Raw genomic sequence first — 26,731 nt, forward strand, 5'->3', positions numbered from 1 at the left:
GCAGAGGAGCGGAACGCGCCTGGGGACGCTCGAGCCCGGAGCCCGCCAGGCGCGCCACCGGAAGCAGCCGCGGCGGATACCGGAAGGGGCGGGGCGACTGACGGTCCTATACCCAATGCGGCTCGGGCTTCTTCCTCTCAGATGTTTAAAGGAAGCCGGCACTACCTGAGTGTCCGCCTCTCCCGGCTCAGCCGCGGACTGGCTGCCGACGTCGCTTGGGTAATCTGATTTCCTGTGACTTCCTTGTCAGGTGCGTCGGGCTGTTCCAGCCGGTGGCATGCGTGGTGTTCAGGTCGCAGGGCCGGGAGCGGAGGGGCAGTCTGATTCCCGGGTCTCTGCGCCTGCGCCGTCTTGTCTGAGAGTCGGGCTCTTGCCACGCCCGTCACCTACAAGTTCTCAGCATCCGCATCTCTCTCCGCTCTCGGAGCTGCCCGCCGCAGCTTTTCGTCTGAGGCTAGGCATTTCTCTTGTTTCATGACGGCCCAGTTCCGCGAGCCTGATGGAACTGGAGGGAAAAGTGAGACTCTAGTTGACAAGGCCATTGGGAAAGGTTAGAACTGTTGGTGAGCTGACTGAGCAGGGTTGGAATACTGGTTTATGCTAGTACGTATGTGACCTGGCAAGTGAGCTGGCCTCAATGAACAGCGTCTGATCACCTGTAAAAAAGGGCTGAGTAGCAGTAACTATCCCTTGAGGCTCCGGAGAGGATCAAAGGAAACAGCACTTACAAACTTTTATATTTGTGCAGATTCGAGTTGGTCTAGATCCTGTAGATGCTGCGTTGTCGCGATCGCTGAGTTTTGTAATCTATTAAACATTTAGTAAGAAATTATAGGGCATACGTTGGACATAGAACACTTGCAGAATTGCTATATTTGAAAAAAAAAAGAGAAGATATTCAGCACTAGGTGCTGTTTGAGACTGGCCAACAGCTTCGTCAAAAACAAAACAAGCTCATGCTTGAAGGTTTTTGCATCATTGAAGACTTAGTTTGTGTTCGTTGGTACTTTTTATGTGCTGTATAAGAAGTGAACTGAAATTCAGATATATATTTGTATTTGGGTCACGTTTATGAATCGATGGAAATACTTTAATTTTTAAAGAAAATGTTTATCCCTACATTCTTTACACTGCTTTTTTTTTTTGAGGTAAAATGCATATTGAATTTAGGAGTTATGAAAGGAAAGAATACTGCAGTTGTAGATACATCAGTCTAGATGTGAATTGTAGGTAGGCATGGTGGCATATACCTTTAATCTGAGACTTGGGAGGCAGAGGCAGACAGATCTCTCTGAGATCAAGGCCAGCTTAGTCTTCAAAGCAAGTCAAGTCCATACAGATGCTGTCTTAAAAATAAATAAATAAATAAATAAATACATGTATTACAGCATTATTTGTGTGACTAGAGTTAGACTATGGTACAGTAGAACAGTAGTAATTAAAAGAATGGGGGACTTTAACCAAAAGTAGAAGAGCATTTTTATATTGAAAAACAAAATCTTTGAAAGACAATGTACGTTAGAACCTGGAGAAAGAAGCTTGAACTCACAGGGTGTTTTTGTTGTTCTTATTTGTTTGTTTTCTTTTTATTGATAAAGTGACACCTGGGTGTTGGGGAGAAGGCTTATTGGTTAAAGGTGTTTGCCACAAAACATTCACTCATGCATGAAAGTTGTTCTCCACCTCCACATGAACAGCCATGGCATATCCTCATGCACCCTCCCCATGGGGTCAGGTAATAAAAAATATTTTAAAATTTAAAAAAAATGGCATGTAATAATTGTACCTATTTCTGGGATACAGAGCAGCATTTCAGTGCATGTATATAGTGTGTATTCATGAGGAGATCGAAGGAAATGTTATATTTATTTCTCACCTCAGACTTACCATTTCTTTGTGTTGGGGCATTCAAAATGTTCTTTATTAGCTGTTTTTGGATACTCACTGTGATAGTTTGTATATGCTTGGCCCAGAGAGTGGCACTGTTAGGAGGTGTGGCCTTGTTGGAGTAGGTGTATCATTGTGGGTGTGGGCTTAAGACTCTCATCCTAGCTGCCTGGAAGTCAGTCTTCCACTGGCAGCCTTCAGATGAAGATGTAGAACTCTTAGTTCTGCCTGTACCAGGTCTGCCTAGATGCTGCCATACTCCTACCTTGATGATAATGGACTGAACCTCTGAACCTGTAAGCCAGCCCCAATTAAATGTTGTCCTTTATAAGACTTGCCTTGGTCATGGTGTCTGTTGACAGCAGTAAAACCCTTACTAAGACACTCCGTTTGTGAACCAGTTTTCCTACTGTGCTTTAAAAGTTAACTTTTCCTTTTGGCTAAACCCCACACCCACTAAATCACTCTCTCTATAGCCTTCTTTGCACTTGTCCTGATCTACACTTCTTTATCTTTGATATTAGCTTCCATGTATGAGAGCAAGAGATGATACCACCCAAAGTTAGGGTGGGTCTTCCTACCTCCATTAACAAAAAACACCAAAAACCAACCAACCAACAACCCTCACAGACATTTGTAGAGATTTGTCTCTTAGGTGGTTCTAAACCCATAAACTGACAGTCAAGAGGAGCTACAATAGTATTGTTATCTATTTCTCATGTTTGTTGGCCATTTGTATAATCTCCCAAGGAGTGGCTATTCAATCCCTCTTTTTAATGAGATTATTTGGACTTTTCTTGTTGAACCTTTTGACTACTTAGTACAGTCTAGAAATAAATCTGTTTGATTAATAGATTTTTTTTTTTTTTGCTTTGGGGGACATAGTTTTTTCCCTGTATTTTTCTTCTAATACTTTAAAGTGCAAAGTCTAACACTGCTGCCTTTATTTAAAAGAAATTGGCTGTAAATATGTGCATTTATTTTTCTATTTTGTTTGGTTTCACTGGTCTGCATGTCTATTTTTATATCGGTTTCATGTTCTGGGTATATTGAAGGCAGATATGGTAATGCCTTCAGCATTATTCCTGGTGCTCAGGGTTGCTTTGGTCATTTCAAATCTTTTGTGTCTTCATATGAGTCTGGGGATTGTTCTAATTCTGTGAATGTGTTTTTCTATTTCTGTGAAATGTCTTTGATATTTTTTATTGGAATTTTATTGAATCTGAACATCATTTTGACTAGTATGCACATCTTAACAATATTAATTTCTCTAAAATAAAAACATGAAATGTTTTCATTTTTTATATCTTAATTTCTTTTGTCCCTGTATTTATAACTTTTATTGTAGAGATTTTTCTTTCTTTGTTAAAGCTATTCTTAGGTGTCTTCATCTCACTTAGGTTTTGTATGTACTCTGCTCATAGCTGGAGAATACACACACACACACACACACACACACACACACACGTAGTTTTCACTGTGACTTACTATATGAGGTTGTGATTTAAGTGTGGAATTTTCTACTTGGTGACATTCAGATTTTTCTGTTTTGGAGCAGCTTGTGCTTCAGGGTTGACATGTGCTTAACTTAAACTGTGTAGAACTTGGTCCTATCCTTAGCTTTAGGTATCTACCTGGGTCCTAGAATGTACACTTTGTGGATAAGAGAGACTACTATAATTCTGTTACTAACTTCTCTGAGGAGGTACTAAAGAAAGCTATAAAGTCAAAATATGCGAAAACCTATTAAAATGTAAATAAACACTAACAGCCAAGGTTTCAAACTGTTATTGGGCCTAGGCAGTTTTCTTTAACCTATATGAAAGCTTAAACATTTTGTTTATTTATTAGCAGTGTTTAAATACTTTAACAATTTTTGAGATACAGTTCACAGTAACATGTACCATTTTATACTGTGCATATCTCTTTGACACTCCCTAGCTCTGGAAAGCACTAATTTTCCTAACTTTTTGAATTAGCTTATTTTAGGTATGACAGTGGACATGTACTGCCTGGCCATTTGTCATTTTTGTTTGTTTTTAATTTAATTTATGATGCTATTTTCCATGTTCACCCATGTTGCAGCAGGTCTCTGCTCTCTGACTGAGTGGTGCTGTATTATATGGTTATATAAATTCTATCCCCTCATCTGTTCGGTGGACATCTAAATCTATCCACTTTTCAACTATTATGAATGATTCTGCTACTAATGCACAAGCTTTTGTGTGAATGGTGTGTCTTTACTCTTGTCTCATGTAGTAGTAGATTTGTTGGGTAATATGGTAACATATATTTAGTTTTTTCAGGAACTACCAGCACTAAATTTTGGTGTATTGAATTTTAAATGATCAAATGTTGGCAAATTATGGTTTAACTCTTATGGTGGATTTGTTAGTATAATGATTAAATTTTATTATACCTTTTGATTTTATTATTTTATTATCAACTTTTGATTTTGATTTGATTAAGAAACACCTGGTACATTAGTGAAGCACCCTATTGGCTATGTCTTAGAGGCTATTTTGAAGGGATTGCCCATGGTACTGAGTAAAAAGGAAGACAGCAGAAACCATGGTGCTCACTGGCATTCCTCTTCCTTTGCTTCCTATTTGTTGCCACAGGACCAAGTCTTTTGTGCTTCCATAACTTCCTGCAATTATTTCTGATTTCCTTTGAACTGTGAGCCAAAGTCAACTCTTCTCATTGTCATCTGTCTTTTTTTTTTTATTAAATCTTTTTTTTTAATTTTTATTTATTTATTATATGTGAGTACACTGTAGCTGTCTTCAGACACCCCACAAGAGGGCATCAGATATCATTACAGATGGTTGTGAGCCACCATGTGGTTGCTGGGATTTGAACTCATGACCTCTGGAAGAGCAGTCAGTGCTCTTAACCACTGAGCCATCTCACCAGCCCATTGTCATCTGTCTTATTTGTCTGGTATTTGATGGTAGTGATGAGTACATTAGAGAGAGAGTTTATGTAGTATTTTTGTAGCTATGCTTTCAGTTGATTATGTTTTAACAGAACTTTTAGTGATAAGAAGAGTAACCAATGCAGTGATATAATCAAGTGTAGGTTGAGGAGTTTAACGTCTACTGTGTTACTCAGTGCTGCCACAGAGAAATGCTATTCATTATAAGGAAGTCAGACCAAGTCCTCTATTAGCCAAAGTATGTGCTCTGTTACAAAGCTAATCAGCAAGATAGTATTGGTAACAAGATGCCATATAATTGTTCTTATGTGAGAGTCTGGTTTATTTTCTCTTTCATTTATTCCTTTCCTGAATCTGTCACAAAGACTTTGAGATGGGATCTTAACATTATGTAATATGAAATGATGGGTAAAGAGTCTCTAGATCAGACTTTGAAGCAGTGAACAAATGAATGAAAGAAGGAAATCCTACATAGCTAATTATGTCCTAAGGATAATATAGTCATATAATTAGATGTCATATTTGACATCTGACTTGTAGCCTGTTAGTAATAGTTAGTAGGAAGTGACAGACATTTAGACATCCTACCTTTATACTCCCTCTTATAGATGAAATATTTTATAGCTGCAGTAAAGCAGTTTCATGGGTAGACATTAATAGAAGCTGTACAGAGTAGCCTGAATGTAACTTGTGACATACCTAGGGCAGTCATTATTTGTCAGACATTTGTGTTGATCTCCTGCCATTATTTCATGGAAATGTAAACTTAAGGTACTAATGATTTTTTGTTTTAATAATATATTTCATTTGTTTACTATGTTTTCAGAGTACATACCTTGAAGCTAGAGACAAGATATTTGTGTAATTTCTGGTAAGTCAAGTAATTATTTTAGAGAATAAGTTCGTGTAATATTTTTGTAGCTGTGCTTTCATGCATTTATGTTTTAAATTTTAGTGACTGTAAGATTAAAAAGTGCATTTTAAAATTCTATAATGTCAAAAGAGCAGATAAGCTCTTATGTAAACCAGTTTCTCTATAAAAGAAAATATCTGTGTGTATGTCATCATTTCCTAAATCTCTGGATTACTTTGCTGAATCAGACACTAATGTTTTCCTTTGTTAAGGACTCAGTCTCAGTATAAAGAGTAAAATATTGAGCATGGTCTATGGAAGATACAAGTTAGATTACAAGTTTGAGTAGCAGTTTTATTCTGTATCAGCTTTTCTCTCTTAATCAGAGCTTGCAAGTTATTTCAAAAGCTAAACCCAACACTTTTCATGATTGTAGGGAAAACCTTATCATTCTTACAGTTAAGCATTTAAAAACCCTACTTATCTTTGGTATTAAAGATGACTGCCCATACAAAATAGACTAGTATATTTAACTTTGTGGTTGTAAAGAGAATAACTGTGTTCCTTTTCCCTTCAGGCATTGAACTTAAACCATAGGCAATGAAGAAAGGGACAGAATTTGGGATTTTCATCTAAAGAAAATGATAGATAACAACCAAACGTGTGCTGCAGGACAGGACTCTGTGCCCTACCTAACCTGTGTGATTCACGTGCTTGAAGAGTGGTTGGGCGTGGAGCAATTGGAGGACTATCTGAATTTTGCAAACCACCTCTTGTGGGTTTTCACCCCATTGATACTTTTAATACTTCCTTACTTTACCATCTTTCTTCTCTACCTTACTATTATTTTCCTTCATATCTATAAGAGGAAGAATGTGTTAAAAGAAGCCTACTCTCATAACTTGTGGGATGGTGCGAGGAAAACAGTGGCCACTCTGTGGGATGGACACGCGGCGGTTTGGCATGGTAAGCGGGATGCTGCCGTCTCATGGCCTGGTGTGTGACACTGATACTGTTGATTGACTGTGAAGTTACTGAAAAAATAGACTGGAAGGGATATTTACATGTACAGTGGATATGTATGTCTTTAAGTGATTTTTCCTAAATACATTTGTTTCTATTATACAGCACTCTCCATTACTATAAACTGAAATATGAAATTTGATGTTTAAGACTTCTATGGAAATGAATTAAAACTGACAAGACTTCATGTTTTCTTACCACACAAAGTCGCAGCTTTTTTTGTGACGTTTTCATATGTCTCTGTAATTTTGTTTTTATTTGCTGCCCCATTCCTTTTCCTTTCCCCATCTCAACCCGTTGCTGCTCTTCTCCTTTAAGCAGTCCTGCTTCCGTTCACAAATGTATATATGTATGCATATATTCCATAGCTGCCTTTTGTTCCCTCCTTCCTTTGCCCTTTAGACCTTTTCCTGTCCTTGCAGTTCTCTCTTTTTGTTTCATAGAAAGTACATTTTCTTGTTTTTAAAGATTTATTGATTGACTGATTTTGTATGAGTGAGTGCTGGTAGACGCCAGAGGCATGTGTCAGACGGAGCTGGAGTTAGAGACTGTTGCAAGCACCTAACATTGGTGGAAACTGAGCTCTTGTCCTGTGCAGCAACAGCAAGTGTGCAGAGCTGTCTCTTCAGCCACACTTAGTCTTGTTTCTTGAGATAAGGTTTGGAAATGTAGTCCAGCCACCCTGGAATTTGCAATCCTGCTTTGGCTTCTCAAATATTATTGGGATTATAGCAAATGCCACCATGCTTGACTAGAAAAAGTCTTTTCGTTTTAATTTTGCTTCTTAGAGACATATTCCCAGCTGTCCTGGAACTCTTTGTTGGCTCTGAACTCACAGAGATTTGCTTGCCTCTGCCTTCCATGTGCTGGGATTAAAGGTGCTTGCCATTGCTGTTCTGTTCAGAGTAAATTTGATTCTACCATTGTGACATTTTTAAAAGAGTGAAATATTGAAATAGTAAACATTAAATATAAGTTATGACATTTACCCATTTGTTTGATTCATCTAGGAAATTGGGGTGTCTTTCTAGATAAGTGAGGTGGCCACGCGCTTCTCTGCAGGAAATGTACCCTTTCTTTATGGCTTGAGGGACTCTGATGCTGAACACTTAATGATTGGTGGCTATCATGAAAATTACCTCTGACTGTCTGTTTTCAAGGACTTTGGTTCTTTTGAATTTTTACTTAATTTTTCAACCCTTATTCATAAGTGACATGTGTTTGGACTATACAGAAATGCCAAGGATTTGAGCCATATGTCCCTCAGTCTATTTTGCTTTCAAACCAGAGTACCTGAAATGGGATAATTTGTAAATAACTCTCAAAGTCTAAGAGCTTGGGAACATGTCTCCTTGGTCCTGGTGAAAGTCTCATGTGGCTTTGTGCATGGCCTAAAAGTGGAGGGGAAGCAGGCACCTAGAAAGAGAGAAAATATAAAGGGGACATAACGTTATTAGAGCCTGCTGTTTTAAAGAATAATCACTAACACTTTAGCTAGACAACCTGGGATTCATTGACATGTTTCCTCATGTGCTAATATTGTCCCCAATCCTTTTATTTCCCTCCCATTCACTCAGGCTCTAACAGGTCCTTCACCTTCTCTCTGTTCTCCCTTTCCAGTCTCTAGTGACCACTGCTGTAGTATGTACTTTTATACATTTTCATTTAAAGATTTAAAACAAGCTGTTGTCTTTGTGTTTGGCTTATTTTACTCATTGTAATGTTTAGTTGTATCCCTGTAGCAACAGCTCCTTTGGTTATGTACCCAGAAGAGGAATTGCTGGGTTTTCTAGTATCAATGGTTCTGTTTTTGTTTTTCCCCAGATTTTCTATATTATTTTCTATAATGACTGAACTAAATTACAATTTCCCATTCCTCTTCATTGTGACCAGCATTTGAGGTTCCCCACTACCTCCTGGGATTAAACCTAGGACCTCATAATACTGGTAAAAGCATCCTACCCCGAGCTCCATCCCTCTGCAGCTTGTTGTTATCTTTTGACGATAGCCATTATAACTCTGGTGAGTGATATTTTATTGTGGTTTCAACATGCATTTTTTCTGGTAATTAGTGAAATGTATTTTTTTCGTTTATTTGTTGACCACTTGTATGTCTACTTTTGAGAAATAGACTTAGTCCTCTCTGGGTCATTGTTTTATAATCCCAGCTTCAGGTATACATTTGGTATGCAAATAACCACACAGACCGAACATTCATACACATAAAACAAGTAAATTTAAAACAAATTAAATAAAAAAAAGGGGAAGAGAGCTGTTATTCTTTAGGCCATTTAAAAGTGTTTGGTTTTGTTGTCTTCATTCTTTGAGCCTCATATATTCTGGATGCCAGACTCATCCAATGTGCTGTTTGTAGATATTTTCTCACTTTGTAAATTCCTTTGCTCTAAAGAAGCTTTTTAGTTTTCTGTAATCACATAGCCTGTTTTAGTTGCTGGGTCATGGGGTCCTGTTTTTTTTTTTTTTTTTTTTTAAATCAAATAGCCTATTCCTAAAACTAATTTAGTTCCCCAGGAATAAAATTTGCTTCTGGGAGTTTTAATCTATTCGTAAGGTGCTGCCCCATCATCGAGCAGCCTCTTAGTAGATCTCACTTCTTATAACTGCTGCATTGAGTAATTCAACCTCAGCATATGCTTTGGTGAGGAACAAAACACTGTTGGTGAGGCAAAACAGCATTTGACAAAAATTTCTATAGACTATTGTTGAGCCTCAAAGTGGTTTCAGAACAGAAGTTTTTTTTTTGTTTTTTGTTTTTTTTAAAAGATAGGATCTCTCTGTATAGTCCTAGGAACTTGCTCTCTAGACCAAGCTGGTCTTGAACTCAGCAATCCTTGTGAGCGGACAGACTTTGAAATAGACACTTGGTGATACACATCTCTGCTGATATGCTTTTTAGGCTAATGTTTTGTGTGGTCACACTATGTTCATATCAAAATATAAATTGTTTTTGACTGTCAATTTTTTTTAACTGTCAAATACTTTCATTTGCCGTGACTTCTTTAAACCTTACTTCAAGATATACAAACTTTATGTTCTTTTTCCACTTTACTCGTCAGGAAACAGGTTCAGAGAAGTGATTTCAGAGGTACAGTCAGAGGATGTAGTCTCTGACAAATGGTTCTAGTCCCCTGCTCAAAACTGCACGCCCCATCAGTCCTGCACTGGGGATTCAGGGCCACAAGTCATGGTATTAAGCCTTGCAAACAGGGATCATGCTTTGGAGTCTTAATATTGACTCATTAAATCCCTCTAGTACATGTCTTTTTTTTTTTTTCGAGACAGGGTTACTCTGTGTAGGCCTGGCTGTCCTGGAACTCACTCTGTAGACCACGCTGGCCTTGAACTCAGAAATCCGCCTGCCTCTGCCTCCCAAGTGCTGGGATTAAAGGCGTGCGCCACCACCACCCACCACCGCCTGGCTCAAGTACATGTCTTAAGGTGCTGTCCCATCATATCTAAAACATTTACATAGAGCATTATCTCAGCACATATGTGCCTGTCTCAGAGTTGTACTTTGGTGGTCTTTAAAACAGTGACACTTACATTTGTGATGCTTGTTAGGAATTTACATCGTCCACCAACATATGCATTTCTTAAATTTCAAAATTATATATATATATATATATATATATCTCAATTTGAATTTAAGACAGTAGAGGTAAATTTAAGTACTATTTTATATTGGAATTCTAGGGTAGTTTTAGATAATGTGTTTATGGCTCAGAGGCTCATGCTTTAGTGTTTTATTATGTTAAAATATTTTGTCTGGATAAGTGGTACTTTTTAAAAAGTTGAGCTTGTGACATAAAAAAGTTACTTGTGTCTATATTTTGATTTTGTTTTACTCAAATTTAATGTGTGGTTTTTAAACTTCAGAAACTTAAAAAAAATGATCATTGTAAAAAGAAAAAGAAAAAGATGCCTAAAACTTACCATGCAAATGAACTTTATTAAAATTTTGGTTTACTTATCATTTGTATATGTGGGGCCAAATAAGACTTTACATGCTATTAACCCTTCTCATAAATATTTAGTAGTTTGTTTAGTTCCCTGATACTGAACAGGTTTTATTTATTTATAAGGTTTTTACAGCTCAAAAATATCCCTATACCAGTATCTATTCAGTGTTTTATATTATAAAATTTACCTTCAGATCATATATACCCTATGATTTTTTAAAAAAACATTCTGTGATTACCTATAAAATACAAAGTAACACTAATTTTTAAATAAGTCACTTTAGTTTGGTTGGTGATGAGTGAATGAAGTCCCTACCCTCAAGTGGCTAGCAGCCTTTTAGCTCAAACCTTTCACTCAGGTTTTTAAAAAAGCATTCTTTCTGGAAAATTGGAATGGCACTCTTAAAAGCTCAGTTCTTAACATTTGTTTCCCTTGAAAATTAATATAATGAAAATCCTCAATGGACATTTTATGTTTTTCAGAAAGTAAAAAAGTATGTATGATAGCTTAACTGCAATAATCACTCCGTGTATTGTAGATCCCTGAGGTACACTGTTGGGCAGATAAGATTCCTAAGTGTATTCATAGTAGGAGCCTACTTAAGCTAAATATACAACAACAAGAAAGTGTAGTTGCATTCACAACTAGGCCGTGAATGATTTGTAAGTGAGAAGTGTGTAAAGCCATGAGCCTAGGGAGGCTGGTTGTCCTCATCTGCTCAGGCAACCTACCCTGGGCACCTCTTGTGAGATGATCCCTTTCTCCACACTTGGCTCCAACCTCTTGTGCCAGCCCAGTGTTGGGCTGGATTCTGTCCCCATTCCTGTGCTTGTTCTATCTACCCTTGGCTGCCTTCCTCTTCCCCAGCAACCCATCGCTGAAGGCTACACTCTCCTGCTTGAGTACTGTTCTCACAACTCTACTCTGGCTTTGACTCCCACTCCTGGGCCATCCCTGACCTTCCTGGACTCCCAGCACCATTCTGCCACGTCTCCAATCACATGCTTTGTTTATTCTGTCCTGTTTGACTGTAAAACCAAACTATACTATATCTAAAAGAAAGGGAAAGGGGGCAGAACTATGGAGAGGAGACAGGACCTGGGAGGCAAAGACAGGTTTTATGTTATGTATTTTATTTGTCTACAACTTGTCTTTCAAACAGGTTATGAAGTTCATGGGATGGAAAAGATACCAGAAGGACCAGCACTTATAATTTTTTATCATGGAGCTATTCCCATAGACTTTTACTACTTCATGGCTAAAATTTTTATCCACAAAGGCAGGACTTGCCGAGTAGTAGCTGACCACTTTGTCTTTAAAATCCCAGGTAAAACTTAACTGTGTGTAGTGATCACATTATGTGGTAGTCTCTCTTTAGTATTGTTTAAAAAGTGTTTGCCTCTTTAGGATAACAAATTTGAGAAACCTCTAATTATCCAAGTTAAGTGATACATCTTTTAAAAAAGTATCCAAAAGTGTCACCTACTTTTTGTTTTAAACACAGTCTGGTTCTATTGCCTAAACTCACCTTGAGTGGGTAATCCTCCTGCCTTAGCTTTTCAGAGTCTTGGGTTTCTAGGTGTGGCCACCATTGCTGGCTCTAGCTATCCTCCCTCCCTCCCTCCCTCCCTCCCTCCCTTGGCTCTAATTATTCTCTGACTTCCTTTTTTCTCCTCCTCCCCTTTCCTCCTCCTTCTTGGTCTCCATTCAACTCTCCTCCTTGTTCCTCCTCCTCCTCTTCCTCTTCCTCCTCTTCCCTTTTCCTTTTGCTAATACTGGGGATTAAATCCTAAGGATGAACATGTTAGGTAAATGCTCTCCCACTGAACTATAGCCCTCTGTTCCTATTTCATTTTTTTTTCTTTATTAACAGAACTTTAGTCAGCATTTTCTTATTTACTTATTTTAATTAATTAATTAATTAATTAACTTATTCTTTAATCTTTTTTTTTTACAGTCAAGTTGGTATCCCCTTCCTGGTCCACCCTCTGACTGTTCCTCATCTCATTTCTCCCCCCTTCCCCTCCTCCTTCTCCCCCTCCCTGTCCCCAAGTGGATGTCCCCATACCCCCACTCCCACCCCACCAGATCTCCTCACTTCCTGGGGCCTCAAGTCTCTGGAGGGTTAGGTGCATCTTCTCCCACTGAGGCCAGATGAGGCAGTTTTCTGTTGTATATATGTAGCTGTATCAGCCAGTGTATGCTGCCTGGTTGGTGGCTCATTGTCTGAGAGATCCTGGGGTTCCAGGTCTGTTGAAACTGCTGGTCTTCCTCTAGTGTTGCCCTCCGCCTTAGCTTCTTCCAGCCTTTCCCTAATTCAACCCCAGGGGTCCCAGCTTCTGTCGGTTGGTTAGGTGTGAGTATTTGCATCTGACTCTTTCAGCTGCTTGTTGGGTTTCTCTAAGGACAGCCATGCTAGGCTCCTGTCTATAAGTACACCAAAGCATCAGTAGTAGTGTTAGGCCTTGGAGCCTCCCCTTGAGCTGGATCCAATCTAAAATAATCTTTTTAAAAGTTGAGACAGTATCTTGCCAAGTTACCCAGATTGGCTTTCGGCTTATAGTCTTAAGTAATCCTTCTGCCTCAGCCTACCAAGTTGAGACGGCCTACCCAACAGCAGTCTTAAATCTTAAACTTTGTTTACTGTGATACTAGACATAGAGTACTAGGCAAGTGCTCTGACCTTGAACCGTAGCCCTAACCCAATCTTGAACTTTTTTTAAAGTAGAACTTTAAAAAATGATACATATTTTTGTATATAAGGTAGTTAAGTTTTCATATTTTTCTTTTTTGATGCTGTTAAAGTTTAATAGCAAATCGAAATTGGGTAAAAAATACATATGGTATCTTCGTCTACACTATCCTAAGGAGTATGTGTGCACATACTTCACTTCCAGTGTATGATTTGCCTCATAGACGTAAGCTCTTGAGATTGAATAGTGTTCACCATGACTTTATATCTTTTTAAAAAGTTTAGTCAAATTGTTTAAGATAAAATAGTTATTTTTAAAAAATCATTGAGTGAAATTACTGAGAATAAATCTTACTTTCTTTCATCACTAAATCAGTAGAAACCAGCCAGGAGAGTTGATAGTATGTTCTCTGGAGTAATAAAAGCAAAGCTGGCCCAGGAACCAGACTCAAACTCAGCAGTGAGCTAAGGAACAGTCTACTCCAGTGCCTTCTATACATGTGGTTAGTGCTTTAGTATATGTTAAAACATCTGTTTTATGTGTATATGTTAAATCAGATGTAAGGCTTTCTTTTAGAAAGAACGTGACGACTTTCTGTAGATGGGGAACAAAAAGATATTATAATCTTATCATAAGTGGTTATTTTGATTTTTAAAAATGATATTTTCACACATTTACAAACAATTTTGTGGGTTTTATTCCTCCTAAAGAGTTATGTGAGCATTACCATCTTACAATGCTTCCTACCCCTATCAGGTTCTGGAGATTACACCTAGGCCCTTCCACATGCTAGCCAGGCAGTCATACACTGATGTACTCCACACCCAAGAACAGTTTTATAATGTGACCCAAGTGTTTTCCTAACTATTGTTCTCTTATGGAGCACAGGTTTGGTTTTAGCTTTTTCTTTTCACAAGTAAGAAATGTTTTTAGTTTTTTCAAAATACGTTTTCCTTTATGCTGATACCATATTTTGACACTGATTTACCTTTAGTCATTGATAATTTTTAGTGCAAGAGAGAAATTTTGTAATTTATGGACCCTCCCTTCTATTTATTCTAGGAGTAAATCTAATTAAGTAAGTGAGGTTTAGGTGCACAGTAAGCATTATTTAAATCTTAGTGACAGTTATAATGTTATTTCACTTCTTTAAGGCAATGGGAAGCTATGTTAGTCTGCCCAATTATATGAACTATCCACATTCTCAGTCTCAAGCAGGAAAACATGTACACTGACAATCACATAAAGTTCCATTGTAGGATTTTTATTAAAGTATTTCTTTATTGACAGGATGTCTTTCATGTAAGAGTAATCACAGTTCGAAAAACTTAGTAATATTAAGACTTGGACGTAGCTTTTTTTGAGTTAAACTACCTTTCTTAGTTGGTTAGAAACTCTCAATGATATTTGCTGCTGTTATAAAACTTTAGTTATAGGATTAGCATCATTTAACTTTTTTATTTCAATAGATTTGATTATAGTCTTAGCTAATTTTTGATATGGCTTAACATAGTTGGATTTACATTGTCTCAGGTAGTTCTTTGCTACAGGGTTAGTGGGAGATTAGGTTTTTGGTTGCTGATGAGAAGTCATCTGTGATTGTTTTAACATACATGAAAACATATGTGGCTTGAAATTCAGTTAAAGGGATGTGGAATTGGACATAGTGCAGTGGGAACCTTTGTTGTGTGACTTCGAACATGTTACCCAAGTTTTGTCATTTGTAAGGTGGGGGGAAGACTCCTCACTTTTCGTGGGATTTTTCATGATAGTTTTGAGTTTTAATTAAGAGTTTGAAAATATAAAGTAGGCCTAGTAAGGAGGTAATTAGTCAGGAAGTAATCAATAGTAGATGATCAGTAAGATATATATTATTTCATAAGTCAAACAAGTCTTATGCCTTAAGAGCTATTGACTTACGGTTTATAAAAAGTAAGGGTAGTAAATTGCATAGATCATGAACTTGCTCTGAAAGAATTGAACAAGATTAAGATATATCTTTGTGATTATGTTTTTTACAGGGTTCAGTTTATTACTTGATGTATTTTGTGCTCTTCATGGACCAAGAGAAAAATGTGTTGAAATCTTGAGAAGTGGTCACTTGTTAGCTATATCACCAGGCGGAGTTCGAGAAGCCTTACTTAGTGATGAAACCTACAATATCATATGGGGTAATCGTAAAGGCTTTGCTCAGGTTGCAATTGATGCAAAAGTGGTGAGTCATCAAAGTAATTATTCAAGCAAAGCTTACTTGAATTTCAAAAAAAAAAATGCTTAAAAAGTGAGTCAGAGTATATAAAACCAGATTCTTTTATTGTAATAGCACAAATGTTACTATATATAACAATTTGTAAGCGTGTATTGAAATTTGGCAAGTATCCAACAAGGTCTTGTTTCCCAGTTGTAAATTCCATTTTCTTCTTCATGAGATACACAGCCCCACCATTATTTCAGATACTCTTTTTTTTTTAATGATATAATCAGCTCATTCTATGTATTTTAAACCTTTGGTAACCTTGACATGAATGAGTTGGTATGTTTCATGAATGAATTTGATTTAATAGTTCTTTTATGTGTAATTATATTTTATAACAATACAAGTACTATGTGACTAATGTCATTTTTCATCAAATGTGGTTAGCTATTTTATAATATAATGATAAGAAGTGGACAGTGGTGTAATAAATATTTACAGTACTTTTCAAGTGAATTCATCAATAAAATTAAACATACTTGGGAGATTCACTTTAGTTAATTGTTCTTCCTAGACCAAATGTTAAGAATGTGGTTTTGCTGGTTGATGCTTTTTGTTTGTTTGTTTTTTTGCCTTTGAAAAGTATTTCTTAGTCTCTTGTTCTCTATTATGTCTTAAGAATATGGCTGTCCCTTGCTGGAGTCTTGTTCTTTCCTCCAAACTTACAGGTTGAGTCAGCTGCAATAGCTTTCAGTGTTCAGGTTGCTGTCATTAGAGACCAATCTGCATCTTGGGTTTTTTTTTGTGCATCATTTAAATATAGAGTGTCGATTTAAAAAAAAAGATTGTGGGTAGCTCATTCTAACCAAAGAATAATTCTAAAGAGGAATGGATATTTTTATGTTTGAATTACGACTTTACTGTTAAACAGAACTCTCTAAAGACTTCAGTGTTTCTTTTGTCTCCTGTACCTATGCATATGCTTATATGTGACTCCTAGATGAAATTACTATAGTGCTTTAATATAGGTTCCTAGTTAAATTAATCTACTTTCAACTTTTAAAATATATGTGTTAAAAGAGTAAAGATTATAAGTTCTTTAGGTACAGGAATTTTATATTTAAATCTTTAGTGCATTACCTATGTCGAGTAGAATTTAAGTATTTGTTGAATTGATTGTTTTTATCTTAAACACAGATTACTTAACTCAGCAAAAAGCTTTTTAACTTATTTCTGCATTTTTGTTTTAGTAATAAAGAAAACTAACAACGCATTTTACCTATTTTTCAAGAGTTTTATAAGCACAGATGTAGAAATCAGAACTGTAGATTGTGAGTAATCATGGTATACAAAAGGTTGCATGGAGCTGTGCAAAATTAAAAATAGTCAGTGCAATATTTTAATGTAAGAATAACTAAAATTGTAATCTAAAACAAAGCATTGACTCATTTTCTGTAAATTTATATTTTGAAAGATTTGTTTTTATATAAATTTCAGATAAGGATAATAAAAACAACTTTGAATCTTATAAGTTTATCATGGAATCTTAATTGTTCATTCTTATGTTTGTAGTTTTAAGGAGGATATTGCTTAGGACACCTAACAAAGAGAAAGGACAAAAGAACTTGAATTCAAAAGAACAAGAATTCAGATTCTTGAATTTCCTGGTAACTTTTTAAGATAATATAGATAACTCAATTAATTTTTTTTATAAAATTCCCAAAAATTGAGAAATAGCCTTCTATACATTTAAATCAAATACAAAATTTTAATGCCATGAATTTGCTAATCATATTATAAGTCTGATAACTAATGTGAAGCACTTTTGAGGTTTGTCTCAGGGCTCCATATGGTAATATTACATGAATAATATTCCAATGCAGTGGTTCTCAACCTGTGGATTGCCTGAGGCCATCAGAAAACAAAGGTGTTTACCTTACGATTCATAACAGTAGTAAAATTACATTTTTTTGACTATTGAACATTTTTAATTATATGATTGTGAATTATACAATTTCTACTATTTAGTATTTTGTATAAAACCATTTTACAATACACATGCAACAAAAAGTATCAAAAACTACATATGTGCCAAGTTTACAGGCTATTGTGAAGTTTTATCTTAAGAATACCTTCAGGAGAATAAACATCCAACCAGTTCTTTCAGCTTTAAAAAATATGATTAGAAATATACAATTTAATAAAATATCAAGACAATGGCTGAGCAAATACTGACTCATTAGTAGCATTTTAAAACGTCATCTGTACATGAGTGCACAATAAAGTCTTCAAACAGTGGATGTAAAACTGCAGACTGCAATCTGACAGGCATGTCTGTCCACAGTGAGTCCTACTGGATCATCAAGGGGGGAATTTCTTACACAGTACAGGCAATCCTTTAAACATATCTGTAGCATTTCCACTCAGTGACGTGGGGGACACTCAGATTTATGGAGAAATGCAAGAGCAGTGGCTATTCTCACTCTCTAGGCCACTTCACTGGGAGAGAAATCTTAAAATAGTTTTTATTATCTGTCTGTTTTTTTTTTGAGACAGGGTTTCTCTGTGTAGCCCTAACTATACTGGAACTCTCTCTGAAGATCACATAGGCTTTGAACTCACAGAGATCCGCCTGCCACAACTGCCGAGCTAAAAAAATAGGTTTTAAGGTTTCTGACCAACTGCTTTCCAAACTGCAAGTAAGAATTTTTAAAAAAATATGAGGAAAAGCAGCTGATGTTTCTAGAACACATACTCACTTGTCACAGACAGCTACTCAAGCTAACGAAGGCCTGAGGAAATTCAGGCACAAACTACCCAGAAAGCTGGAAAGGTCTACTAGACCTGATTATGCTCAAAGAGCCTCATGAGAACACTTCATAAAATATCATCAGAAAATATGTAAAGGTCATTTGGATGGGACAGACTTTTATATGTACCAAATGCCGCTCTTTTTTTTGTGAATTCCTAAAGATTCTGTTTAGGTAGCTTTACATTTGGTTGAAGAAAAATTAGTTTATTTAATTGAAAAAAAAAACCAACAAATGTAAAAGAAAGGAACATTGTATTTAGCAATTATCTATTTGCGTTGTTATACTTTATCCATAAAACTTTTGAGATAAAGGTAATTACTGTTTTACTCTTCATGTGAAGAAAGTAAGGCTTAAGTTTGATAAGCAACTTGTTTAGTATTTCATATATTTTTAGTAACAGAAATAAGACTCTAAGTCCATGCTAAACTGATGCCCCAAGAATACATATGTGTGGGCACATATTGTACAATTATACATAATTATACAAATGGTTTTTGTACACATCTTGCTAGTATGTATCTTTAAGAATGGAAGCTTGATGCACTTAAAAATTATAGGTTCAGATTAAGAACATGAAAGATTAAGCCAGCTAGGGCAGGCTTTTTTCTATGACTTGGCTTCTAGAATGTTCTGCTCCAGAAGTTTAGCTTTTTAAGCAGAGTGGAACCTAATCATCTTGGTGAAGTGCACACTTTAATACAGGTTTTTGGAATCATGCTGGTCTGTAGACATGGCTAGCAGTTACACTCAAGGAGAACACAGTATATCTGTGAGCTTTTTATTCCTTTTATTCCTTTTGTGCATTCTGAGTGCTGAGTTCTGGGAATGAAACTTTTAAAACAGTAGAATTCTATCCATTTTATTTAACAAAACTTGTAATGTCTTAGATAGTAATGGATTTTTTACCAAAAAAAAATTAGTGTCCATTATTATATAGTAGTTGCATGAATTAACCTCATCAAATTTTACGTTCTTCACTTGACAGCTTTGTCTGTGTTCTCTAGTGTTGAGACGACTGCTGCCTGTTTCTGACCTCTGTATTTACAGAGCATATTTCATTAGAAGTCTTCCTGTTCTGTATCTATTCTCTCTTTAGTTCATCCATAACTGTCTTTTATGTCATCCATTCCAGGTACTTTTCTAAGTGCGAGGCATACAGCAGTGAAGGAAACCTGTATTATTAGGTGTTCCTGAGTGTAGTAGATGGCTTTCCTCTGGTAGGAGAGACAGACAGTGATCAGCTAGTTCAGTGTGAGGATATGGTTTGTGAAGTTTATCCTTGTGATTTCTAGTCTCTAAAACTGAATCGAAAACACGTAGACCATCATTATCTAAAACCCTGCTTGTAAAGATATATCGTTCTGTATATAATGTGAAACCTCATGAACATGTGCACACACACATACATATAGTTTTATCTATTTAAAACCTTTTGTTCAGTATATTTGTTTATATATGAAATTATTTTATTCCATTTTGATATATTTCATATATTTGATATATTTTATATACTGTTTATAACATCATAACCTTCCTATATTATATTTTATGATATTTCATTATTTTATGACACTTACCTAACATTTCTATTATTAAATATCACATTTAACCATTGATGTTCATGGACCATCCTATAAACTTGTTATCTAAATTCATTAATTTATACACTTTTTAAAATTCTTGCTGAGCAGTGGTGGTGCACGCCTTTAATCCCAGCACTTGGGAGGCAGAGGCAAGCGGATTTCTGAGTTCGAGGCCAGTGTGGACTACAGAGTTCCAGGATAGCCAGAGCTATATAGAGAAACCCTGTCTCGGGGAAAAAGAAAATTCTTATATATACTTTTCATTGATACTGAACATGTTGAATTTAATGGTCTCATAAAAATAAGTTACTAATTCCATGCTGAAACCTATCATTTAATTTATATAAAATTTCCCTTTGTCTTAGTTACTTTTTGATCACTGTCACTAAATGCCATGATAAAGATAGCTTATAAAAGAAGGCACTTAATTTTGGAGTCACAATTCCTGAGAATTACAGTCTATAACCATCATGGCAGGTTCACATCTGCTCCATGAGCTGGGGGTAGAGAGAGCTAACTGGGACTGGTGTGGGCTTTTTGAAGCCTCAGAGTCTGCCCTCAGCGACACACCTCCTCTAATAAGGCCACACCTCCTAATTCTTCCCAAGCAGTTTTACCATCTGGGGACTGAGAATTCAAGCGTATGAGTTTAGAGGCTTCATTCTCACTAACCACCATACCCCTTCAAAATGTCTTTGTCTCATAGCTTCTTCAATGAGCACGTTATTTAGGAACTAGTAAAACTAATTTGCCATGTTCATTTTATTTAATGAAGTCAATGAGTACTATAATCTTTGAGTTTCTAGGGTTTATCTAGAAGGAAAATTGGTAGATGAAATATTATGTGCTACAACTAGAGGATAGCCATTCCAGTTTATATTTTCATAAATGATCAAGTCAAATTTAGTCTGATAAATCACACCACCTTTCATATGCCTTTAGTGTTACAATCTGTTTTTAGGATTTCAAATGTTCCCTCAAAAAAGTTGCCTTAGTGACTCAATGAAGACCTTCAGTGGATTTATTTATTTACTTTTTAATTCAAATTCTTTTCTTTAGCCCATTATTCCTATGTTTACACAAAATATTCGAGAAGGATTTAGATCACTTGGAGGAACAAGTAAGTTCTCATTCATATGGTCTTTAATTATAGTGTAATACATAAAACATTTGGGGTTATAAACCCTATTAGGTAAACTTTTGATTTTTTTGTATTTGTTTTTGTTTTGAGACAGGGTCTCATTGTGTAGTTCTGGTTGTCCTAGAACTCATTGTATAGACCAAGCTGGTCCCAAATTCTGCCTCTGCCTCTTGAGTGCTGGGGTTAAAGGCATGAATTATTATTCCTGGTGACTTTGAATTATTAATTTTAGAAATGAATATTTTGATACTGTTCTATATAAACTCTAGGGATAACTGGTTCTAAGTAATGGCAGTTATCATTTTGTAGGGACTGGGCATTGAGGCTGTATTACTATGTAGCCAGTCTGGCCTCAATTTTGTAATTTTCATGTTTCAGCCTCCTGAGTTCCTGGGAGATACTGTTTTTGTTAAGAGTATTCTATATGTTCTAAAATTATTTGAATGGGCTTTTTAAAACTTAGAAGCGATTCATCTAATATATTGCGTTGATAGGATTTAGAACACTTTTGTATACTATCAACTAAGGAAACTAGCTTTAAGATAGTAGGACTTAACGTAGTAAGCTGAGGTTGGCGTCACAGGAGATGGAGATGTCATTTGCTTTGGTTTATCCTACTATTTTACATCGATTAAGTTCTTTTATCTCTCTTTAGATTACTAATTAAAAATTTACTTCTAATATAGTTCTATGGATAAAAATTAGGATTTTTTTTTATATCTCTTATTTTGGAATGTTCACCATGTTTTCTCCCTGTGATTTATATATTAATTCAGTTGACTATATTTTATGTAACTGTTGCTGTTCCTATCCACATAGAAACCCTTTGGCAAGCCTTCAATTCCTATTGTTTTAACTCTTTCTTATGTTTAACTTTGGAAATTTAATTTTCTGTTATTCTTTTTCATAATAGTAAATCAAGTTATTACAGAAATTCTATTTGTTTTTTATTATAAGTTATTTTCAAAATTTTATTGGCTGCTTTTCAATATTACTTAATTTTAAAGTTCAGTATCCCTAAATTAAGTGTCTTTTTTTTATATTTTAACATTTATTCATTTGTTCATTCATTTATTTTTGAGGCAGAGGCTCGCTTTTGTGACCCTGGCTGGTTTGGAACTTGTTATGTAGACCAGTCTGGCCTTGACCTCACAGAGATCCACCTACTTCTGTCCACCTCCTCACCAGTGTTGGAATAATAGGTGTATATCACCACACCTGGCTAACTTATATTTGTGAGTTGCTTTGGTTGTGATATTAAATTTTATGTTTTTCTATGTAATCAGTGTTTTCAATATGTAACTATGTATTTCATGAAACTTACCTTTTTGGATTCCATTGATGAAGTTTTTGTTTTTTAATCTTCTCCACTTACTTATTTTGAATACATTTAAATTCATTCCTGCTGAGTTCGAAACCCAGTCGTGTAGAGTAGGCCAGTGCGTGGTGTCTGCATAGAGTCTCCTCTTGTCTTTGTTGTACATGTACATCACTTGCTATGCATCCCAAACATTCAGCTTCCAGCTCTCGCTGGCACTCGTTAGCCTCTGTTGAGCAGTAATAGTAACGGCTTGTTAGTCTTTTAATAGTCTTACATTTTTAACATGTTACTGTTACTTGGCCTTTTAATGAATCAATTTGGTTTTTCTTTTTCTTTTCTTTCTGGATTTATAAAAAATGAGAATGAAGTACAGGAAATTGTTGTGTGTCCCTTCAGCAGTCTCTAGGGTCCACCCTTAATGAGCACACTGCATCAGTGTGCTGCATTTGTTACACAACTGATGAGAAGCTTCCTTTTAAGAAATGCTGTGCTAGTCATGTAGCTCAGTGGAAGAGCACTTGCCTAGCATGTAGGAGGTGCTGGATTCAGTGTCCGTGGCCCCCCACCCCAAATCCTACACACATACACACACACACACACATACACACACACACACACACACACACACACACACACACTACTAAGAATTGATATTTTCGCCACCTTCCTGCAAGTCTTATGTAATTACTTAGAAAGTTTACAGTTATATGTGTAGCATTTTTGGCCAATAAAAATGATTTTGCTTACTTTAAAACAGGATTATTTAAGTGGCTTTATGAAAAATTCCGCTATCCATTTGCTCCAATGTATGGAGGTTTTCCTGTAAAGTTGCGGACCTTCTTAGGTGATCCCATTCCATATGACCCAAAGGTAACAGCAGAAGAATTAGCTGAAAAGGTAATTTGTGTTTTCTTTCTTAGTCTTAGGTCAGATCTTGTTTTAAATTATTTAAAGTTTCACTGTTTATGTATTATATATGAGAAATTATCAAACAGTGGTTTTGCCCCGTTGGAAACATTTGGTCTAGTGACATTTTTGCTGACATGAGTTTGGATGGGGGTTTAGAACACAATTAGTGTTTAGAAGCCAGGGATAGATTTATAGGCATCTGTAGGAAATCTAGAAATACCTTTCTATATCTGAATTTTTAATTTATGAACTAGGGTTAAGGAAAACAGCCAGAATTGATGCTAAAGACTTAGAAGTCAGATATTGTATAGTTATTGTAGTGGCTTTAAAGTTTACAAGGTGGGCAGGTAAGAAAACATCATTTGAGTAGTGAGGATTTTTTAAATGTTGGAGTCATTAGTAATCTTGTGAAGAGATGAAGAATCCTAAGAATGAGAAAAGACTACCCAGCTTGGATTTAAGCTTTAAGAGAGTCTAAAACAATGAAAAAAAGAGCCATAAACACTGTGTTGTTGAATAACCTAGAGAGGAGGGTGTGTGTAGGCCTCTGCAGTTGCTGTTTTGTCGTATTGGGTATCAAAGCCAGGGCCTGGCTCATGCTATGCAAGTGCTCTACCACCGAGCCACATTTCTTGTGTGTGTTTTTATTATAACTTTTATACCACTCATTATATACTACATTAGTGGGATTCATTTATAACATTTTGAATTGTGATAGAGAATATGTAGAATTGCTGGGCATGGTGATGCACCATTAATGTGCCATTAATCCTCTGGGGAAAGGGTGAGCGGATCTCTGGGAATTTGTGGCCAGCCTGATTTACATAGTGAAACCCTGTCTTAATCAAAACAAGATGAAATAAAACAAAAATAGGTATACTTACAGTTCAGTTCTGCTAAACACATCCATGTTGTTGAACAAAAGATATTTTGAAGATTTTTACCATGAAAAGCTGGGTTTATTCCCACTGAACACCATCTTCCTATTTCTCCCTTTACTAAGCCCCTGACAAGGCTCTGAAACCTGAAATTCTAAAATTTCTAGAAGAAAACACAGGCAGTGTCCTGTGAGTCGTGGGTGTGGGAGAGAAGTGCTTCTACATGTAGTATTGCATGAATCCTACAAGATGATCTGAACCAAGGACAAACCAATAGTGGCTTTTCTTTTGTTTCCTAAATAGACCAAAAATGCTGTTCAAGCTTTGATTGACAAGCACCAAAGGATCCCGGGGAACATTAGGAGTGCTCTGCTGGACCGCTTTCATAAAGAGCAGAAGGCTAATTAGCAGATAATTTAATGTGTCTGTATGACAAGTTTGCATCTGTGGTACTGTCTTTTTAATTTTTGTAGGTTGTATAATAGTGTTTTTTAAACAACATACTAATGAACATCTTTCTTTAGAACTTAAACTTTATATGGTTAATCCTATCCCTTCAATAAGCTGTGTCAAATTTAATAAGTTACTCATCACTTGCTTGACTCAGAAAATGATCATGTTACGTTTGCAATCTTAGAGTTAAGTCTTTCTTGATATCAGCAGTTTAGGTTAGGCCGACTTTATTAAATGATGCTTCTTATGGCTGTGTCTGTTGTGCCAGTATGATAGTGAGAGATATATGTGTTAGGGTGTAGCACTTGCTTAATTTAGATGAGCGATGCCTTTATGTAACTATCCTTCATTCCAGTCACAACTGCTGGTAAGTTGTGGGACGCTTTGGCACCTCAATGATTTATGTTAAGCATGATAATACTGTGGTGATGAACATTATTTTAAGTTGCTTATGTCTACTGTGATATATCCATATCTGATATATCTGATAGATATCTGTAGTGCGAAATCTATAGTTGAATTGATTCCTGAATCCTTTAGGAGTTATGTACATGTTTTGTCCATTGGATGTCTCAACTACTCCTTCAGGTATAATGTCCAGTTGCCAAGCACGTTTAAAGAGATGTACTATTTTATAAATCAAATCATTGTTACTTGTAGTATTTATTAACTGAATTGTTTAGTATTTATTTTAAACAAGTATCTAAGTAAATTTGTAGGATGAGTCGTCAGCACAGTGTTTTATGGTATAAAGATAAAATCATGGGCATGCTCTGAAGTTCGTGTTAGAAGCTAATTCTAGGCTGAGGAATAACAAACTAAGGAAGCTATGGTCCTCCCTCAGTATCGGGGCTCGCTTTCTGTTCTTTGCAGCCAGTCGCGTGGTTATTATTTCAGTAAAATGTACTTGAATGCTGAATTTCTGTAAACATGGAGCCCTCTGAAAATGTAATTGTTTTGATTTGTTGTCTTCTTGGAAACTTAGTTTAAAAGTATTTAAACAACAAAGTATCATCAATTCACTGCAGTATGTCTCCTTCCACCTTGGTAGTACTTGGGTTTTATATGGACTTTTTAACTACAAGTGTTTATTTATATATGTATAATGTATATAGAAATGATGTGAAAATAAAGCTGAATTGCAACACCTTGTCTAGTAAAATTGTGTGTGAGACATAGTTTTAAAATAATATTCTTGATATTCTTCAAGAATATTTCTCAATCATTTCTTTTAACTACAATACATACATAGTATGCTTTCTATGTAGTAAGCGTGTATCAGGGACATTTCAGAGAAAAGATTCAATTTTCTGTCACCCCTCCATTAGTGAATCTTACTTGACTCAAAGCTGTTAAGTTTTTCCAAAATGAATTAATAAAAGACTATAAAGTGAACAAGAAAACTATTTTTGGAGAATTAGTTGGTTCTAAATATTGAAGAAAGAGTGCCATTTGTTGCTAATGTTGAAAAAGTGGTCATTTTCCAAGTGTTTAAGTATTACTGTTTTACTTCTAATGATCATAGGTACTCTCAGTGTCAGAGTCCCGTCCCATCCTGATTGATACCTTTGTCTCTGTGCTGCTTGAACTTAAGACCTGGTGCCAACATGAAGGGACTTTGGAAACTTGACACTGGTCTGCTGTGCAGGAAGAAGTTTTAGGCCATCTTTTAAAACCATCTGTTTAGAATAAAGAATCTTAAACTTTTCAATATTGTACTTACAGTAGAAGTACCCACTGTATTCCACCCATCATCCAGTCAGCAACTGTTAGCATGCCACTTTGTTCTGTTGCCTTCACAGGCTCCTTTGCTCGTCCACATGCATATCTAGGGGTTGGTTGGTTTGGTTGGTTTTCTTTCTTCCTTTCTTTTTCTTTTTCTTTTTCTTTTTTTTTCTTCTCAACAGTGAGCAGTAAATAAAAAAAAATTTTTTTTACCAATTTTTATCAACTTTTACATACATTAGTTTTCATGGATTGTCAAGATGCCTTAGGAGGCATCTTAGTTTAGATTTTATTGCTGTGAAGAGATACTGTGACCAAGGCAACTCTTATGAAGGCAAG

General features: G+C 36.0%; 1 protein-coding gene across 5 annotated transcripts; it reads left to right on the forward strand.

Moving 5' to 3' along the window:
* Nucleotides 1–119: 119 nt before the first annotated feature.
* Tmem68 (transmembrane protein 68) lies at nucleotides 120–25,829 on the forward strand. 5 transcript variants are annotated; one of them, XM_028770038.1, is made up of 8 exons: nucleotides 120–250; nucleotides 5,652–5,696; nucleotides 6,256–6,644; nucleotides 11,845–12,009; nucleotides 15,397–15,590; nucleotides 21,025–21,085; nucleotides 23,185–23,324; nucleotides 24,518–25,829. In XM_028770038.1, exons 3-8 carry the CDS (start codon nucleotides 6,320–6,322, stop codon nucleotides 24,620–24,622), a joined length of 990 nt encoding a protein of 329 aa, XP_028625871.1. In that variant the 5' UTR covers nucleotides 120–250; nucleotides 5,652–5,696; nucleotides 6,256–6,319; the 3' UTR covers nucleotides 24,623–25,829. The 5 variants fall into 5 exon arrangements, with proteins under 5 accessions (XP_028625871.1, XP_028625889.1, XP_028625882.1 ...); XM_028770049.1 differs by having other exon boundaries at nucleotides 132–219; XM_028770047.1 differs by lacking the exon at nucleotides 120–250 and adding an exon at nucleotides 1,608–1,735.
* Nucleotides 25,830–26,731: the final 902 nt, after the last annotated feature.

Source organism: Grammomys surdaster, unplaced genomic scaffold (assembly GCF_004785775.1).
Source record: "Grammomys surdaster isolate TR1022 unplaced genomic scaffold, NIH_TR_1.0 64, whole genome shotgun sequence".
Classification (NCBI taxonomy): Eukaryota; Metazoa; Chordata; class Mammalia; order Rodentia; family Muridae; genus Grammomys; species Grammomys surdaster.

What these genes read in the sequence shown, in the direction of transcription:
- Tmem68 (XM_028770038.1), top strand. Translation starts at nt 6,320, where the DNA reads ATGATAGATAACAACCAAACGTGTGCTGCAGGACAGGACTCTGTGCCC. An exon ending in CTTTGTCTTTAAAATCCCAG is followed by an intron (nt 12,010 to 15,396) that starts GTAAAACTTAAC and finishes TGTTTTTTACAG; the next exon opens with GGTTCAGTTTATTACTTGAT. An exon ending in TAGATCACTTGGAGGAACAA is followed by an intron (nt 21,086 to 23,184) that starts GTAAGTTCTCAT and finishes ACTTTAAAACAG; the next exon opens with GATTATTTAAGTGGCTTTAT.